The 20,831-nt window shown below is 39.7% G+C and overlaps 1 protein-coding gene across 4 annotated transcripts in view; it reads right to left on the bottom strand.

Moving 5' to 3' along the window:
- The window catches only part of UMAD1 (UBAP1-MVB12-associated (UMA) domain containing 1), a 311,916-nt gene that overhangs the window by 263,258 nt on the left and 27,827 nt on the right, over window positions 1-20,831 (bottom strand). For all 4 annotated transcript variants that reach the window (XM_061164964.1, XM_061164962.1, XM_061164963.1 and 1 more), the window contains exon 2: window positions 18,800-18,899. In XM_061164964.1, the coding sequence (XP_061020947.1) occupies window positions 18,800-18,881 (82 nt within the window). In that variant the 5' untranslated portion in view covers window positions 18,882-18,899. The remainder of the gene's footprint in view (window positions 1-18,799; window positions 18,900-20,831) is intronic.

Below are 20,831 nucleotides of genomic sequence, written 5' to 3'. Positions count from 1 at the left end.
CGTACAACACAGAGAACTATATTCAATGTCCTGTGATATATCGTAATGGAAAAGAATATTTTTTAAAAAGAATATGTGTATAACTGTATGCACATACATGTATACACATGTATAATATGTGTATAACTGAATCAGTATATTGTACAGCAGAAATTAACACAACACTGTAAATCAACTATACTTCAATTTTTTAAAAAATTGCCAAGAAGCAGACTATACAAAATTAAACAGGGAGCAAGTGTGTGAAATCCACTAAAAATTTCATAGCTTACACAAGTTATTTATAAAATACAGTGAAATTTCACCTTAAAATTGACTTCAATGTTTAAAGGATGTCTCTTGATACACTGCAAGTTCTGGTTGCATAAAGGTATTTAGGGAATAGAAGGATTATCAACATCCAGGAACAGAGGTGAGAGAAATTCAAATAAGAAGTGGGTGACTATCTTTTCCCTATATGTTATTTCTTCTAAGAAATGCGGTAAATTATTAAGTTACTGAAAAATAAAAACTAAGATGATATTATACTCTGGCCTAAAACCTGTTAAAATAATATTTATAATGATTTACTTAAATATGTTAACAGAAACTAACAGTATTTATGTTTACTTGATCGATGTCTGGTGAACTGGAAACAAGAGGCACAATGACATTACAGTGGTAAAGAGTGAAAGGCACTTCTGCTTTTTGGAGAACTTCAGTTTTCATGAAAGAATCCAGGATTGAGGGACATACATCTTTGGGGCTCTCTTTGACTTTGGGGGTTATACAAGTAATATGTTTGTTGCAATAAAAGTAAGTAACCAAAATATGCAAAGATAAACAGTCAAAAGGATGAAAAAATTAAATCACCTGTAATCATAAGGTCTATAAATAAATGTTTTTCTTTCCAAAGAATTTTTAATCACACAAAATATGTAATTATATAACTAAAAAAAAGGTTTATGCTAAACATGCCATTGTATAAACTGTATTTGTTTACATTTTGATGACAAATTGGAAAAGAAAATGGTGACCCACTCCAGTATTCTTGCCTGGAGAATCCCCATGGGTGGGGATCCTGGCAGGCTGCAGTCCATGGGGTCACAGGGAGTCAGACACTACTGAAGAGATTTAGTATAAGATAGCATAAAGCAAAGAGAGTCTACTTCTTTAGAGCTTCTGATACTTCTGCTGCTGCTGTTCAACTGCTAAGTCATGTTCGACTCTGCAACTCCATGGACTGTAGCCCGCCAGGCTCCTCTGTTCATGGGATTTTCCAGGCGAGAATACCGGAGTGGGTTGCCATTTCCTTCTCCAGGGGATCTTCCTAACCTAGGGATTGAACCCAGGTCTCCTGAACTGGCAAGGGGATTCTTTACCACTGAACCACCTGGGAAGCGTCTGATACACACTGCCAATCTGTCTTCCATAAAGATTGTTCAAAGATAAATTCCCACCAGCTGGAGGCAGGTGAGTACACACAGCACTCAATCTATTTGCATCTTTTTCCTAGGCTTTCTCTCAGTGTAACTCTTCTGTCTTGGATTGTCTTTTTCCTCCTCTTGGTCCTTATAAGGACATTAAAAGAATAAATTTTTATAAATTTCAACATCACTTCCACCAGCACTAGCTTGATGTCTACTCTTGCGTCCACTGTTTCACTGGTGCAAACTCTACCCCCTGGCAGCTCTCCATTATCACAGTGCCTCCTCTGCTTGCTGACCAGCTGTTTTCTGGAATGAAGAAAGACAGTGATGTGTGGGAGGGAAGTGCAGGAAAGGAACAAAGTCCTTGCTTCCTTCACAGAACAGAATCCCAGGGATCGAGTAGGATGCCTGCCAAGCTCTATGTACTTAAGATGTAGGACTTGACATACTGTGCCATGTGTAGGAGATTAGCTAGTTTTTTCTCAGTCTAACTGCACCCCAGATTCTGGCATTAAGCTGTCTGTCACCTTTGCATTTTGGTATGGTTGTAAGATGTTCCTTCTGTTTTCAGGACTATTTTAATAAAAGATGAGTCAGGCTAAATTGGGGCTATTAGCCACATAAAATTTCAACTAGAAAACTTCACACTGACTTTTGATTGGCAGCCGGTGGACTGATTTCTTGCCCTCCTGAGAAAGAACTCAAAGTATCAGAAAACACTTCAGTACCAACAATTTACTCCAACAGAGATGAGAAGAACTTAAGGGATCTGTCAGTCACCTTAAATACAGAGAACCCAGAAGGTATCATTAAACTGTTACCCTATTAAAAACAAACCACAACTTCAGAGATAAAAATCTAATTGACTTGCTCATTCACCACATGAAGAATCCATGCCCCAGTAAAGGGATCTGAGTTGCATATGATGAGGAAGAAAACCCGCAGCAGAGTTACATTCTCCTTCGAAATCTTTTCCCACAGCGAATGCCATGAAATGTCTGCAAGTCTAAATACTCTTTTCACGACACGATGAAATATTGGTATTTCAAATTCTACCACACAAACTATAATTTTAGACAAAACTTGACACTTAATTAGTCTAAGTTTAAATTGCCATTAGGTGACACCAGTGGTAAAGTCCCCGCCTGCCAATGCAGGAGACATAAGAGACACGGGTCCGATCCCTGGGTCGGGAAGATCCCCTGGAGGAGGGCATGGCAACCCACTCCAGTATTCTTGCCTGGAGAATCCCATGGACAGAGCAGCCTGGAGAGCTACAGGCCATAGGGTCGCACAGAGTTGGACATGACTGAAGCGACTTAGCACACACACAAGGTTTAATTTATTTGAGGCTATAAAATAAAATATAAAACCATGACTATGACTACAAATGTTCAAAGAATAAAACAGCTACAGAAGTAAATATGATTTTCTGTTGGCAAGTTATTCCTTTGATAATCCTTTGCACCTTCTTCATACGTGTTACCTGCCCACCTGCTTTTAAACTTAATGTTGGCTCTCTCTTGAATTTAAGAAAAATTTCAGAATGAAAAAACTGAAATTCCATCAGCTTCTTTTTTCCCACTAACTGTGAAGAGAATACTCTTGTCCAGTTTTGGGGGGACACCAGCTCTAGGAAGGTGCACGGGGAACGTAACTTGAGAAGTAACAACACACTTGTGCCACATGCTTCAAGGTCCTGTAATTTTGGAGACATAAAAGGAGCTGAGAGAAACTGCTCACCCTTAGGGAATGGAAACGTTTATCTGAACCGAGAACATTAAAATATATTTGGATGCATTTGCTTATTTTCCTAAGAGGTAGAAATCGTAACTAAATTTTTGTGGTGGTAAATTTAACCCAACTTTAGCAATAAAAAGATGCCCAGAGGCTAGAAAGGCATTTATATCTCACCATGAAGGGAATGCTTTTACTATAATTGGTTCATATCATAATTTGGTATTTTCTATAAGGGAGCTTCTATACACTATTTACCTTTCTATCTCCCCCCCCGCCCCCACCAAAGAAAAGAATGTACATATCTCAAAGTATTCTGAATATACAACTTTCACTCATAAATACTTACATATGAGGCTACATGAAATTAACTTTAAGATCCCCTTCCAGCACTAAAAATTATATGCTGTCTCACTCCCACTAATAGCAGAATGATATAAATCATATCTCAATTTATAATTATCAAAATGTAAACATTCAAAAATAAGATTAATGAAAGTTTTACCACTGTCTTTAAAAACTCTTCTTTAAAATCTGATGTACTGAACATAATTACTGTGCAATTCAAGTAAAAATATAATAGATATTGGTTTTTAAGCTTTAAAAAATGACTTTAGAATTACTGGGAATGGTCAAAGGAAACATATATATTTCAATTTTTCTCCCAATTTTCCAAGTTTAACAAAAGAATTATGAGTTCACTTAATGCCTTCAGCATTTTTGAAAATAGTACATTTCTAAATCTGTAACACACAAAGCTCTATGAGTCACAGAGGTATGTTGCTTTAAGTTTATATTAAGTTTAAGACCATATCATCATTAGCAGGACTGCTGACTTAATAAAATAGCTGGTTCATATTAGAAAGGAATTGCCTAAGTAACGTCAACAATCCATTCCTGAAAACTGGACACAAAGCAAAATGCACCAGGGAGCCTACTCCTCATTACTTTAGATGGGACAAACTACAATGTCCCATCTAGACCTACTAACCAATTTCTTAAAATATAACTAAGACACCGCAGATTGCCTATGTAAATGTTGTCAAGTGATGATATTAGCATGCTGAACGCCTTTCCTGATGTCCCAACAATTAACATGACTGTTCACCGGTGGCTGTGTAGCAGAGGCCTGGCCTCCCTTGTCACCAGTAAAATCAAGACACAGATCCTTCAGATGCAGACATTTTGAAATATTTACACGTGACTCTGGCAGTCTAGTCCTTTCATTTGAAATGTAGCTCAAGATTATTTCCCACACACTGGTCTGTTAACAATAGAGTCCTGCAGGACATAGACATAAACTTTGCCTATATATAAATCACCTGAATAACTTCACTGAAACATCCATGTATTCCACAAAGCTTGGACACAAACACTAAGAGGGGCTCTGCCGACAAAGATTACCCAGGAGGATGCATCGTTGCAAGCACAGCTGTCAAACATCAGTCCAGACATTTTCAGCTGCAAGTAATAGAAGTCAATCTCAAAGTGGCTTAAACTTTAACCAAGGAACTTATTATCTCACCTAACAAGAACCCCAGAGGTTGACAACTCCCAAGCTAGTAAACAGCAGTGTCATCATGGACCGGGTGAAAGTGTGAAAGCGTTAGTTGCTCAGTCATATCCGACCCTTTGCGACGCCATGGACTGTAGCCCACCAGGCTCCTCTGCCCATGGGATTCTCCAGGCAAGAATACTGGAGTGGGTTGCCATGCCCTTCTCCAGGGGATCTTCCCAACCCAGGGATTGAACCTGGGTCTCCTGCACTGCAGGCAGATGCTTTACCCGCTGAGCCACAGGGAAGCTCATCAGTAAATAGATTAGTTCAGCAGCGTCATCACGGACCAGGTGGTTTCCACATTTTATTCTGCCATCTTCAACATGTTCCCTCTGTCTCAGGCTACCTCTCCTCAGTAAAGATAGCAACAATGGATATAAATGCATCAGGCATTTCATCGAGATAAAATAGCCGCCAGGGGAGGGGTGGCTGTCTCTGCAGGGTCTGCCTATGAGCCCTTCAGGTCCAACTAGTGAGAACTGTCACAGGTGCCCAAGCTGGCAAGGTGGACTGGGCCATACAGAGGAAGGAGCATCCTTTGAAGTATGGAAGAAGGGGCAGGCATGGATTTGGGGTGGGCGAAACTGCTCTGAATACTTACTTTCGTTTGCATTAATAACTAAAATTTGTAAAATTAAGTCCAAGAGATGGGTGACAGAAGCCAAACAAAGGTATATTTTCACTGGAAAAACACCTTAATAGGAGTCATTACCCAGTTTTCTAACCAAATACTAAGTGATTTAGAAGTCATTCCAAAACCTGTTTTGGGGTTTCCTTGGTGGCTCAGACAGTAAAGAATCCGCCTGCAATGCAGGAGACCCGGGTGTGATCCCTGGGTCGGGAAGATCCCCTGGAGAAGGGAATGGCAACCCACTCCAGTATTCTTGCCTGCAGAATCCCATGGACAGAGGAGCCTGGTGGGCTACAGCCCATTGGGTCCCATAGAGTTGGACATGACTGAGCAACTAACACTTTCAAAACTAACACTGTTAACAATTTATGGATGGAGGATATATTTTATGGAAATCCTCATGCTGACTATCATGTAAGATACACAGCAGACAAGGGATCTGTATGGCTACCATCTAAGTGGCAAAAGAGTAAAAAGTTTAAATAACATTACAAAACAACGATATAGGAGCTCCTATGCGATTAAGAAGCAAATAAATGATGGGAGAAAATGTACACCATGAGATCAAAGACAGAGCTCTCTAGAGACCGAAAGGCAAGATTTGACGTGGGATCTGACTCTAACAGGATGCGGATGAAGTGGACCAGGCCGAGCACTCTGCATAAAGGAAACACTGGGCCCTGCGCCTGGGAGCAGAAAAACATCCTGGTTCAAATAGTGAGAGGTCCATGCAGAGGTAAACCAAGGGCAAACTGTCATTACTGGTTACTAATTACATGTTTAAGACAACAAGTAAAAACATTCCCCAACCACAGTTTGGGATCTATACATATCCATTATCGTTCGCCTATTTTTTTAGTTCTTTAAATGAGAAAAACCTAATTACAGCAGCATGTCCTGAAGGCATCCCTGGAAGAGTAAACAGTATACTCACAGTGAGTGTAAGTGACAGCGTAAGGCAGAGAAACAATGTCAAACTAACGAACTGTCTGAGACCACCATGGTATAAGTCATTCCATCAAATAGCTTTTTAAGTGTTTGATGTTACTGTTTTGTAATGTTACTTGACTTTCATTTTTGCACCTCTTGCGATATAGACTGTAACCTCCTTAGAGACATCTCTCATCTGCTATGTATCTTACTAGTAGTAATTATTCCCTAATTTTTATTTGGCTGCTCAAAAATCATTCTATTTTCTGAACCCAAATTAGTAAAAGTGGCCAATAAGATGTAACCTGTCTCTGACATAAAAAAATCCCTAAGATACCACAGCCCAAGTGGCTAGCAAACACTGGTATACCTAGCCATAGCTAGAAAAGTCACTATTTAACCTTTTTAGGGTCACAGATCTTTGAGAATCTGATAAAATTCACAGACCCTTCTCACCCAAAAATGCAAATACTGTATTTTGCTTGTAATTTCAGGAGGCTTCCAGAGCACTCCACTCAGGCCTTCAAACTCATCAGGGCTAAGACCCCCTAACACAGTAGTAGCAACAAGGACAATCACTGGTTATCACAGTTAGCAATTCCTTTAAGCAATCCATCAAACTATTTTAAGGGTTATAGTTTTCCTCTGGCGCTGCCCAGCATATTTTCAGCTTGTACATCAGGAAATAATAGATGCCAGAAATAAAAATAAGTCATTTCATAAGTTTAGGGCTGAGCTATTTGACTTTGAATAACGAAAAAAATCTCAGAACAATTACACCTTTAAGTCATTAATACTACCACGTAAAGCTTTAGTACAGTACACTTATACTTCTCATTAAAATTATCACACACACATATATATGCATGGCCATAAAAGTATATGCCATTTTTGATGGAAATACTGATAGCAGGAAATATGAATCAGTTTCTAACTTACTGATAACCAGAGTGTAGCAACATTTCTCAATTCTTTAATAACATTCCACTAGTTAATGCACACTTGAAACATTTCAGCGTTTAGTGGATATGAATGGACTATCTGCTGGACTCATCACACAAGCATGCAGTGCCCTTCCAGGGTGAGTGGAAGAAAGACCTCTGGGTCACAGGCTGCTTACCATTCCCTTGCCTACAATCTACAGCAGTAATGATCACTGCGTTCTCTCCAGCTGAGCCCAGAGAGGCTGGCTCAGAATCATTCTCCCTAGCATGTCGCTGAGCTCATCAGGATTAGCAAGTGAACTTCTTCTTCTCCCTTCTCTAAGTGAAGTTTCCTCTCATTCCTCTTCCCTAACAATGTTGTGAGGAAGCCATAATGCTACTAACTTCTTATATGGAAGGAAAATGAGGCTGAAAGGCTAAGGAGCCTGCATGATTCACAGCAAGAAAATGATGGAACTTGGAATCTGAATATTATGGTTTCCAGTTTCAGTACCTGTATCGGTTAGGGTTTGGGTCACCTGCAGATGACAAAATAAAATAGTGGCTCACACAGAAGTTTATCCCAGTCTCGCAAAAAAGCAGTTCAAAGGCAAGCATTATGGGGCTGTTGCGGCAACTCCACAGTCTTTCTAAGGACTCAGGCTCTTCCCCACTTATTCTTCATTTATCCTCACAATGCTCTCTAGTCTTCAAGATCCAAGATGGCGGCTTGTCCACCAGCAAACCATCATATCCAGACTCCAGGGTGAGAAAAGTTAGGGGCAGGGGAGAGATGGAAGGTACACACCAGCTGTGCTTTTAAAAGGTTCCATAAAACCTGCAGTACAATGTTCCTTTTTATATCACATGGGCCAGAAATTTCATCAAAATTCCACATCCAACCACAAAATGGCCACATGGCCAGATAAAATGCCACTAGCAAAGAAATAAAGAGAAACAGATACAGAAGGAAAACTAGTAGCTTCTTTCCCTATCTATTCCTATACTGTGTTGAAACTAAAAGACGCAGAGAAGGTGAATGGCAGTGTCTGAGAGGATGACTTGCAGCACGGTGCCCCACACAGTTCACTGGCTCACTGTTTTCGTGTCATATCCCGCCCGCCTGGTATGAGCATGTGTGCACATACTTTCTCAGTGATACGTTCAAGAGATGATCATTCTTTTCATTAATAAATAATTCTTAAACTACTAAATTAGCTCCATTTTTTAAATTAACAAATTCCCAATAAAATAAAAACCCAAACAATACTTCACTGTTTTTAAATGGTCAGATATCTGATAGCTCACTATTGACAACAGGAGAGAATTCTAATGTCCCAGAATGGTACACAGGCCCATTGCAAATCCCAGTTCTAGACTTATTCTTCACCAGTGGCCCTGACATACCCTCTCGCCTGAAGAACTGTTTACTGGCCCTGAATATGTTCCAGCTTCTTCTGAATGCACATACTTTACAGTCTTGCCCACCACCTGAAAATGTTTTGCTCTCCTACTACACCTTATAAAAGAATTATTCCAACGATTCTCAATATTAGCCTGCATCAAAATCACCTGCAATGCTTTTTTTAAAAATGCTGATTCTTAGGCTATAGTTACAAAGATTCACTAGCTATGGGTCAAGCCCATAAATACGTTTTCTTTTTTAAACAAGGAGCAGAGTGTCCAGGACAGGAAAGTGCTCAAGAATGTTCACCTGATGACTACCACAACAAGAAAAGACCATCTTACACTAATTTAAGATGTTTTTCTTGTAGTATGAGTTTTAGTAACTTTATCAGATCTCAAAGGCTCCTGGGAGAATCAAAGTGAAGTATATTCTTGAAAGAACTCAACTCAGTGACTGAATAACAATATGTAATGTAATACAGTGCTATTAACCAATGGATAAGCTCTAAATTTATGTACTAAATATGAAGAACAAAAACAACAGTTTAAAAAAGCTTTTCTTCTGGTAGTTTTCTAGAAAATGCTATTTTGAGGTACCATCATAATTCTATCATGATATAATGAAAGAAGACACATTCTCAGAAATTCACATTTGGAAAGATTAATGTGTGACCTCAGTAAGAACTCATCCTTTCATAATATGCTTTGGCTGCATACAATGGGAAAAAACAGATAACGGAGTAAGACAACCACTTAAATATAAAACAATACCGCAGCATTATTAAAATTACTAGCAAGACAATATTTAGGACTTCCAACCCTATCTAAATTACTAGAACAAATTACAATGCTCGTAAGTGTACATTCTACTTAGATTCTCATCCTCATTATTTCCTTAATGGAATGAAATAAGAATAAACTTTAAGTGAAACTATCAAAGCTATTCATCATAATTTTTCAGTTAAGTGGTCTCAGATGTGGAAGATATAACATTATGAAAAAGCCTCTGAGTAAATGTTAGAGGAAACCCATTTATGGACTATGGTGAGCATGCATGAATTTTTTTGCCTACTGAAGTTATGCTGAAAAAGTGTCCTCCAAGAAACAGTACCATTGTAAACCAGTCAACTACCCCAAAGAGTGGACTAAAAATCTGACTGCCTGATGACTTCAGTTCAAAGAAAAAATACATCAGAGTGGCTCTGGTACACAGACGTTAATTTGTCAAACAAATTTACCTAAAGTTACTCTAGATTAGATACCCTATGGCCAAAGACAAAAAGAATTACAAGCCACTTGGAATTCATATTTGTATATAACAAAATGCTTCTCAACTGCTTTACTGATTAAAAAAAATGTTTTAAGTGTCAAATATATTTAATAAACCAATTTCATTCATTAAATATCTGAATCTTTCTGCTCTTTATTTAATGTTTGAAAAGAAGTATGTTCTACCTAGAAATTTTGTCATTTTTTTTGTTTGTTTACGGCTCAACTGCAGTGGAAGAGAAACTATAACTTTTGTATTTTTACGAGGTCTTTTTCAGAGTGTTTTAACACATGATTTGATGGTGTCTATGACTAAATGATAAAGAGTGAACTGCAGCACTTCTCAGCCTTGCATGCACACAAGAAGTATCTGGGGAAACTCTGGAAAAAAATGTCAGCGTCTGGGCCAAACCCCACGTGTGTCTAATCAGAATGCAGGGATGAAGCCCCAGCACCAGTACTTTTGCAAAGTGCCCCCTAATTCACAAGAAGGTTAGACTCACTGAGTTAGGGAGACAGATCCCTAACTCGCATTTGAGTCGGCTGAGTCTTCTGAGCCCCAGTGAAGAATGAGTGACTTTCTCACAACTCACAACTGATTGTGTGCCACGGAGGGCCCTGTGCTGCCTCTCAGCTCGGGGGACATCTCTGTCCCTCCCCATGAAGCCCGCTCTCATCCTGCACCCTTCAGGAGACAGGGCAGGGTGGTACATCCCACACGGGTCAGCCTGGCCTCAACAGTTTCACCTCTGAATGCCACTAGATGGACCAGAATTAGGAACCAACGAATGTGTCAATTCGGTTAGTTCTTACCCATTATACACACGACTCACCATTTCTCAACGGGAAAACAAACAACTGCGTTATGCGTTCAGTTGAAAATCCTGGCATACTGCCTTTAGAATTGAAAGGTCAAGAGAAAAAAAAGAAAGACTGCCAAGTAAATTCACTGCAATTTGACTTTTTCTGCATAACACAATACATGGGTAAGCAGATCTTAATAGGGTCGGCTGCTTTTTTAACCCATAAACACCTTTGTTTAAGATGTTAGACTTCTCTTGTAAGGATGGGGAAACACATGGTGAAAATCTGTTTCGTTTCTGTCATTATTGTTTTCATTAAAGCCTTCAGTCCTACACAGAATCACACTGACTTACTGTCCCTCATTCTCTGGAATGTAAATTTTTATTACACACCACTAGATTCCCACTTTTAAATAAAGGCGACAGTACAGAGATGAAGACACTACCTAAAAAGTTCCACATAAAAATGTGACAGTTTAACTTCAGTGTGTGTACATGGTTTCAATGATTCCCACCACGGGGAATTCAGTTGGAGAAAGTCTTAAAAGTAACGCACTAGTTCCCAAAACCTGATTTATCATTTAAACTGGCAAACAGAAGCTGAGACTAAACTACATACTTCAGTGTCAGTATTTAAAAGATGAAATCCAAGCTGTGGTGAATTACTAAACTGAGTCTAAATTCAATCAGTTTTACAAAATAATTAGCTTAATGGAAACTAGAAGTTCTCAGGCCATAGTTTTAAGAAGCACCTGCATATTCTGAAAAACGTGATGAACTTTAGTTTTACTGTAACCCAATTCCTTTAATCTCTTTAATGGTGTTTGCCCAATTTCATTTTGACTGCTCCAAAGTTATATTCACTGTTTGGTCACCAGTGTTGGTGAACGTACAATAATCCTTTCCACTTTATTTTCTGTGACTTCTCTTGGTTGCTGTTATTTTTCTTTTTTTCTATAATATAATAAGCTAATTCATGCCTTTGTCTTAGTTTTGGAAGGATTTTATGCCAACATCTAGGCAACAGATACCCTTTTTCTTAATTTAAAATAACTAAGAGGTTGTATACTACAGTAGTAAATTTGTAATCAACCTAAAGATAATGTCTTAAAAGCACAATTAAACATGTCATAACAGAAGAAAACCCTGGTAATTACAAATAGTACCAGGCTTGCTGGGGTTTTAAACAGTAGTGTTAAGACTAAGAAAAACCGCCACCCAGTGATACAAAAGAAAACTGCAATTTGTTTTTGTGTAAAATGAGTGCCCTAGAGGATTACTTTGATTTCATTACTGAATGAACAAATAGTTACTACCTCCTTATGAGAATAGGAACTACTTAAAGCAAAAGGATGTTTTTCCACCAGGCCTTTTTGTTTTTAATTTCCTTACTATTATTTAGCACACTCAACATTTTACAAAGGCTAAAAACTTTAGAAACCCTAACAGGGAAAAAGCTTTCTGTCCAAAAGTGAGCTAATTCTGTACAAGCAGCCCATATATCCCTATTATCAATAAAAGAGCCTAGGCTCTGCTTGGACCCTGAGTTTCAAGTCATGGGGTGTTGACTTCAGCAATACCATCTAATAATTGTGACCTCAACCCTATTTGTGTTAAGTCAGAAGGCATGTCTAAGGGAACAGGTATTGTCAAAGGGGGAAATACAGATAACTTATATCCTTAACAACATAATTTACTCTAACCTCTAACCTTTTTAGAGATACGTTATGAAGGCCAAGTAAGATGACAGTCTAACAAATTCTACAGAATCCATACTGATAAGAAGTTATTGAGAAATCTGTGTTCAGATCAAGAAGCAACAGTTAGAACCGGACATGGAAAAACAGACTGGTTCCAAACTGGGAAAGGAGTATGTCAAGTTTGTATATTGTCACCCTATTTATTTAACATATACGCAGAAGTACATCACATGACATGCTGGGCTGGAGGAAGCACAAGCTGGAATCAAGATTGCCGGGAGAAATATCAATAACCTCAGATATGCAGATGACACCACCCTGAAAGCAAAGAAGAACTAAAGAGCCTTTTGATGAAAGTGAAAGAGGAGAGTGAACAAGTAGGCCTAAAGCTCAATATTCAAAAAACTAAGACATGGAATCTGGTCCCATCACTTCATGGCAAATAGATGGGGAAACAAAGGAAACAGTGAGAGACTTTATTTTCTTGGGCTCCAAAATCACTGCAGACGGTGACTGCAGCCATGAAATTAAAAGATGCTTGCTCCTTGGAAGAAAAGCTATGACAAACCTAGACAACATATTAAAAAGCAGAGACATTCCTTTGCTGACAAAGGTCTGTCTAGTCAAAGCTATGGTTTTTCAAGTAGTCATGTATGGATTTGAGAGTTGGACTACAAAAAAAGCTGAGTGCCGAAGAATTGATGCTTTTGAACTGTGGTGTTGGAGAAGACTCTTGAGAGTCCCTTGGACTGCAAGGAGATCCAACCAGTCCATCCTAAAGGAGATCAGTCCTGGGTGTTCATTGGAAGGACTGATGCTGAAGCTGAAACTCCAATACCTGGGCCACCTAATGCGAAGAACTGACTCCATGGAAAAGACCCTGATGCTGGGACGGATTGGGGGCAGGAGGAGAAGGGGATGGCAGAGGACGAGATGGCTGGATGGCATTACCCACTCGATGGACGTGAGTTTCAGTAAGCTCCAGGAGTTGGTGATGGACAGGGAAGCCTGGCGTGCTGCGATTCATGGGGTCGCAAAGAGTCAGACATGACTGAGGGACTGAACTGAACTGAAGAAGTTGTTGGTATAGATATAATCTAAGTCTTCATTTACTCGTATCATTTATAAGTTAATAAACACACAAAAACACATACATACAATTATTTTCCTGCAATGTATCTACTGCACAAAAGGAGTAAGCAAGATGTGTGGACACATGATAACCGAAACACATATGCCAAAGGACGCAGTCATGTTGATAAAAGTAGTTCACAGCTATCATTTGACCTATGTGATATTTTTCAAAATATTTTACACATACATACAGCATGCTCTGAGAGTAAAAGTAGATATTATATAAGTTAATGTAGAACCATATGATAAAAAGAACAACTTAGGTCAGACCAGTTTCTAGAAAACAGAGATTACCATCTTATTTTTTAAGATAATTAACTATATTCCAAATAATCTATCCTGACTGTTATTGGTCAATTCTCAGTTAAGGCTTTAACTGTGGAAGGATATTTTACTAACTCAACAGTGTATAGCTGTCCCTAGGTTTCTGCAGCACCCCTACTAAAATCTGCAGCGTCTCACCAAGTTCCTTAAAGAAAACAGTGCAGTATTTGCATATAACCAATGCATACTCTCCTATATACTTTAAATCACTTATCACACCTCATACAATATAAATGCCATGTAAACAGTTGCTAGACACGTGGCAAATTTAAGTTTTGCTTTTGCTGGACCACTCTGGATTTTTTTTCTTTCAATATTTTCAACCTGCAGTTGGTTGAATTCATAGATGCAGAACTTTGTGGAAATAGAGAGCTGACTTTATCTTCCAATCTCAACTTCATTAAGGAGATTATAGTTTACTGTAATATTTTTAAGTATTTAAAATATTAAATAGTGGAAAGTCTGAGGCAGCCAAAATTAAAACCAGATTTATGTATAACACAACCAACCCTCTCTTATTAAAAAAAAAAAGAAAACAAAAAAGCATAGCGCTTTGTCTTTTAAAAATTGTTTAGGGAACTCAGGGATAGTTAAACTGCAGACATGATGTATTTATACTTCTCTGGCATTTAATCCTGTTCTCCTTTGCACTATATTTTAATCCCATTGAATAATAAAGTTACTTAAGGAATATTTGAAAATTACTGAACACAGCTTAAATTTTTAAAAAGAGCTTAAAATGTCACTACTGTCTCAAAATTTAAAATGATAATATGACTTAAAAAAAAAAAAGATAGATAGCTTAGTGGTTTAAGAGGACAGGCTCTCAAGTTTGAATGTCTGGGCTAATTCCAGATCTGGCCCATGTAAGCTGGCGAACTTTTTCAAGTCCTCTTCTGTATATGGGGGCTTCCCAGGTGGCGCTAGTGGTAGAGAACCAGCCTGCCAATGCAGGAGACATAAGAGATATGGATTTGATCCCTGAGTTTGATCCACTGGAGAAGGCACAGCAACTCACTCCAACATTCTTGCCTGGGAAATCTCATGGACAGAGAGCCTGGCAGGCCACAGACCATGGGGTTGCAAAGAGCTGGCCACGACTGAAGTGACTTAGCATGCACTGTATATGGAGATAAGATGACCACCTCACTCAAAGTGTTCTCCTAAGCATATTACACACACTAACTCATTTAATCCCCTCAATAACCCTATTGTTATCATGCTCATTTTCTAAATAAGCTAAACGATACCTGGGAGGTTTTGTAACTTCCCCAAATGGTGAAGGGTGGCAGATATACCAACCCAAAATATACCACTTTGGCATAAAAATTATTCTGAGCTAAACTTGAAAAAACATCAGGTGCAAGAAGGGCACTCTGTCTTCTTTTCTTCCTGAAAGCAGGAGGTAAAAACAAAACAAACAAACAAAAAACTTTCTGGAAGATTCTAGGAGGAAAAAAAAAAATCACAGAACAGTAGTAACCCAAGGATTTTTCATGGAAACTGGTGGAGGGGTTGGAGCTTTACACCTGGGGAAAACAATGGCACTAAACCGAGATAAGCTTCAGTAGACATGGCAGCTGAAGGACCAGGAGGCCTCAGTCAACATGCGGGGGTCTGCTCTTGCTTGGACCATTTGAACAAGGGTGTGTTACCCACCGCACCTGAAATTAAATTGCAGTCCTGAGCCTGGGGCAGAAGTGATGCCTCACTGTGACTGTTCAACCGCAGGACCCACAGTGCGGGAGCCGACACCAATCCCACTCAGCCCACGATGGCCTGTGAAAACCCTCAACATACAGCGTGTCAGCTCATGGGACAGGCACCATCAGAGCTGAGACGTATCAGACGGAGCAGCTGATATGCGAAACCGTACTTGAGGAAGTAATGGCTGCAGATTCCCTCAAGAATTAGCAAATCTGGGCATTTCTGTCTTCTGAGCCTCAGTTAAAGACCACTACTTAAACTACTCTTTCTTAGAAAGGCAGGGTCCACGACAGAAGCTTCACCAGTTGGGACAGAACACCCTGGAAACAGGGCCCCTGCTGGGCTAGTTATAAGACAGGCAGTGAAATATTTCATGCTACAAGCTACCAGACACTGGAGGAGATTTTAGAAACAGCAGCCCGAGCAGCTTTTGCAGCTGTGGTTAAAACTTGTCTCTGCAATGCTGCAAGTGGCAGGCCACAGCGGAAGGCAAGACGGATCAAGAGTTCTCCAACTACAGCTGCAGAAGCCGTGTGTGCTCGCAGACATGTCAGTGCACTATTTCTAATCATGAGACAACAGAAAAACACAGCTGTCTGCATGTGCATTAAAGCTGTGTGCTAAGTCACTTCAGTTGTGTCCCTCCATGGGACCCCACGGACTGTAGCCCACCAGGCACCTCTGTCCATGGGGTTCTCCAGGCAAGAATGCTAGAGTGGGTTGCATGCCTTTCTCCAGGCTACAGAGGTGTTCTAAAACAAGAAATACAAGAATACAAGAAATACAAGAATCAGGCTTTGCTAGAGCAAATCTCTGAAAGAAGAATTTACTGTGAAACTCCTGAAGAGGCAGAAACATCACAGGAGAACAGACGCACCCCTGAAGTTTCTTCTGTTAGTTGGGCTAATTCGGCAGGTAAAAGGGAAGCAATGCTGGCAGCATTAGAAACAGAAGTGGGGGATGACAGAGCCGGTTCTGTCTTAGAAGCCAAAGCACAATTTCCTGACACTGTAAGAAGGGCCAGAGAAGCAGCTGGGTTGGTGGCAGCCCCCTTATCCCAGTGAGGAGGCTCCCCAGAAAAACCACCAACCCTGGTCAGACTATGCCCCACTCCTTTTGCCTCAGACGTAGCGGATCCGGTCAGAGAGAAAACAGCTCTCACCACTCTTGGCTATGGCCCCTGTTCCAGGCCCCAGGAAGCAGATCCAGGAACCCACAGGCCTACCAGAACGTGACTGTGGAAAAGAGAGGGTATTTTATGGTAACATTTAACTACAAGGAAAACTCTCCTCTGGTCTCCCAGAGATTAAGGCCAAGAAGTGGAAGAGGGGCAGAGGGATGAAACCCTCGTGTCCTTACTGCAAGAGACCAGATGCTGAAGAGAAGTGCTGAAGAGGCAGAGATCCACCCACCCCTTCTGAACATGTGGGGTCAGAGGCGTGGTGTGAGCCTGGCTCTTAGAAGGCCTAGCCTCAAGGTTCAACATAACCTGCAAACCCAAAAAGCCATCTTCCAGTTGTCAAGACACACAGCCTCTGCCAATGCCAGGGACCTCAGACTGACTAAACAAGATATAAAGAGAAGAGGTAGGGAACAGAATCTACAGAGGGAGACCCTGAGAAATACTGTCAAGAGCAAATCCTCTCAGATAAGGAGCTGAATTTGGCAGAAGGACATCCAGGTAGACGAGGACGGGTGTTACAAGCGGACACTAGGTTTTAGTTCCTCCTCAACACCCTATGAGAAGACAACTGCTGGGAAGAACTATCCAAAGACTGCCAACCTCTTCTTTGGGACTGGCAAATGACATGAAGGAAATGTCATTTTTCAGAATTCCCCTTGGGAAAAGTATAATATCTGGTTGAAAGGAATATTTTTTAAAGCCACTAAAATCTTAACAACTAGCAGGTGTTAATTTTATAATAGAAAATAAACTAGTCTTAAGATTTAGAAGACACTATTTAACATATTTAGATTTTAAAGTGTACTTCAAAACTCTTGATGGGAATGGAAACTGGTGTAGCCACTATGCAAAATAGTATGGAGGTTCCTTAAAACACTAAAAATGAGCTACCATATGATCCAGCAATCCCACTCCTGGGTATGTAGCTGGCAAAAATGAAAACACTAATTCAAAAAGATACATGTGCCCTAAAGCTCACAGGAGCACCATCTATAATAGCCAAGACAGAGAAACCCAGGTACTTATCAACACACGACTGGATTAAGAAGCTGCAATGCACACACACACAGGAAAAAGAGTAAAAAGCCATAAAAAAAGAGTGAAATTCTGCTATCTGCAATTAACGTGGATGGACCCGGAGAGCAATATGTTTAGTGAAATAAGTCGCAGAAAGACAAATACTGTATGACATTAATTAAATGCAGAATCACAAAAATAATACAAATGAAGCATCTGCAAAACAGGAAAAACTCACAGATACAGAAAACAACTAGTTACCAAAAAGGAGAGGGAAGGGCAAATTAGGGGTATGGGATTAAGAGATATAAGCTACTACAAAAATAAAAAAAAGATAAGCAACAATGATATACTGTACAGCACAAGTATAGCCATTATGTTATAAGTTATTATCTTAGAGTAATATTTATTGGCACTAAATCTGTGAAAATATTCGATCATCATGTTCTACCCTTGAAAGTTAATATAATATTGTAAATCAACTCTACTTAAATAAAAAAATAAACGTAACTCATTCAGCAACTATGTACTGGATGCCTAATTTAATTTCAGAAGCTAATTTATAAGCAGCACTAAGCCCTGCTTCTTCAAATTTGAATTTATCAAGAATTCTTCAAGACTCCTGGCTTTTCGTAATTAAAAAGGTTGACTCACTTACTGGATAGAAAAAATGGGATGATTTTATAAATTGAACCTGAAGGACACACCCAAACTGATATACAAGAAAAGTCTGACTTGACGACAATATTTCAAGTGATTAATGATCCATATTTTTATAGATTTTATATACATCAACTAATTCTGGAATTAGTAGAAAAATATTTAAAAATCAATCATATAACTTTTCAAGTAATCTTTTAAAGCAAAAAAATCATTCATCTAATAATGCGGCTTCGATCCCTGGGTTGGGAAGATCCCCTGGAAAAAGGAATGGCAACCCACTCCAGTATTCTTGCCTGAAGAATTGCATGGACAGAGGAGACTGGTGGGCTACAGTCCACAGGGTCGCAAGGAGTCAGACATGACTTAGCCACTAACAAAAACAACAAAATCCTAAAAACACTCACCTAAAAGGACAAAGCCATCTGCTTCTGTCTCTGGTACCGACGGCTTTTTAGATTCTGGAGGCTTTCTGAAAAAGTGAAACATTGCTGCTTCTGCTGTTACCTGAAATAGAAGCAAACACCATATAATGTCAAATTCAGATGAAACTCTCACCCTTCTTAGTAAAAAGCCAAATGTAAAGACATCACAATAAGTACTTTTAGGAATTTGATCCCCAAACTTAAGAACACAAGCCCTCTTTAGGTAACAGAAGTATCAGAAGACAAGCCAGAATATCAGGAGCATGGACTTCCAGTTTGAAACGCTGTGTGCCTTGAATCCTGCAACCTCTCTCTACTTCTGAAATAATCCAAGAAATCACTACAAGTAAAACTAAAATTAAGAGATACTACCAAGTCTGAAAGGATCCCACTAACAGTTAACTGGACACTGGGCTGAGGAAAGGAAAAACAAAAACAAAAACACCTTTCCAGATTTCTTATCATGCCTCATGAAACTGAGGCCACCTGAGAAAAGAAAAGCAGGCACTACATACACCCTCCAGAGTTGGTTATCTGATTCAGACACCCAAGGGCTGTATTCACTGCAAAACTGCAGCCACATTTAAATCCCTGTCAGTGCAAATACCTGTACTGGTGAGACTGTTGTGCACTGCCCCCTATAGACACACACTCCCCCTCTCTCCTCTTTATCCTTCCATCTGTGTACATTCAGCTTTATATATTTGGGCAGGGCAACAACTCCTAGAAAACAACTGGGAAGGAAGCTAAAGGGAATTTGCGAGAACACATACCATTCTGAGCAAAGCGATACGAGAGACAGCAAAGCAGAATTCCTGGTGGCATCAAGTGCTCCACATTTCAGTTTCATTTATTCTGCCCATGTCAGAATATCCAAGGCCAAACTTGCCTGCTGTAACAGGCAAGTGTGGCTTAGAGTACAAAATGAAGCAGGGCAAAGGCTAACAGAGTTTTGCCAAGAGAATGAACTGGTCACAGCAAACACTCTCTTCCAATAACACAAGAGACGACTCTACACATGAATATCACCGATGGTCAATACAGAAATCAGATTGATTATACTCTGCAGCAGAAGATGGAGAAGCTCTATACAAACAGCAAAAACAAGACCAGGAGCTAACTGTGGCTCAGATCACGAGCTCCTTATTGCCAAATTCAGAACTAAACTGAAGAAAGTAGGGAAAACCACCAGGCCATTCAGGTATGACCTGAACCAAATCTCTTATGATTATACAGTGGAAGTGACAAATAGATTAAAGGGACTAGATCTGACAGAGTGCCTGAAGAACTAAACAAGGTTCATAACACCTTGTGATCAAAACCTCCCCCGAAAAATACAAAAACGCAAAATGGTTGTCTGAGGAGGCCTTACCAACAGCTGAAAAAAGAAGAGGCAGAAGGCAAAGGAGAAAAACGAAAAATACACCCACTGAATGCAGAGTTGCAAAGAATAGCAAGGAGAGATAAGAAAGCCTTCCTAAGTGAACAATGCAAAGAAATAGAGGAAAACTATATAATGAAAACAATAGAGGAAAACAATGGGAAAGAATAGAGAGCTCTTCAAGAAAGATACCAAGGGAACATTTCATCCAAAGATGGCCACAATAAAGGACAGAATGGACCTAACAGAAGCAGAAGATATTAAGAAGACATGGCAAGAACACACAGAAGAACTACAGAAAAAAGATCTTAATGACCTGGCTAACCATGATGGTGTGCTCACTCCCCTAGAGCCAGGCATCAAAGAGTGCAAAGTCAAGTGGGCCTTAGGAAGCATCAAGATGAACAAAGCTAGTGGAGGTGATGGAATTCCAGTTGAGCTATTTCAAATCCTAAAAGATGATGCAGTGAAAGTGCGGCACTCAATATGCCAGCAAATTTGGGAAACTCAGCAGTGGCCACAGGACTGGAAAAGGTCACTTTGCATTCCAATCTCAAAGAAAGGCAATGCCAAAGAATGCTCAAACTGCTGTACAAATGCATTGATATCACAGGCTAGCAAGACCATGCTCAA

The sequence above is a fragment of the Dama dama genome, chromosome 18 (assembly GCF_033118175.1).
Source record: "Dama dama isolate Ldn47 chromosome 18, ASM3311817v1, whole genome shotgun sequence".
NCBI classification, from domain to species: Eukaryota; Metazoa; Chordata; class Mammalia; order Artiodactyla; family Cervidae; genus Dama; species Dama dama.
The sequence above is the reverse complement of the archived record's forward strand: the minus strand, read 5'-3'. Positions and strand labels throughout refer to the sequence as shown.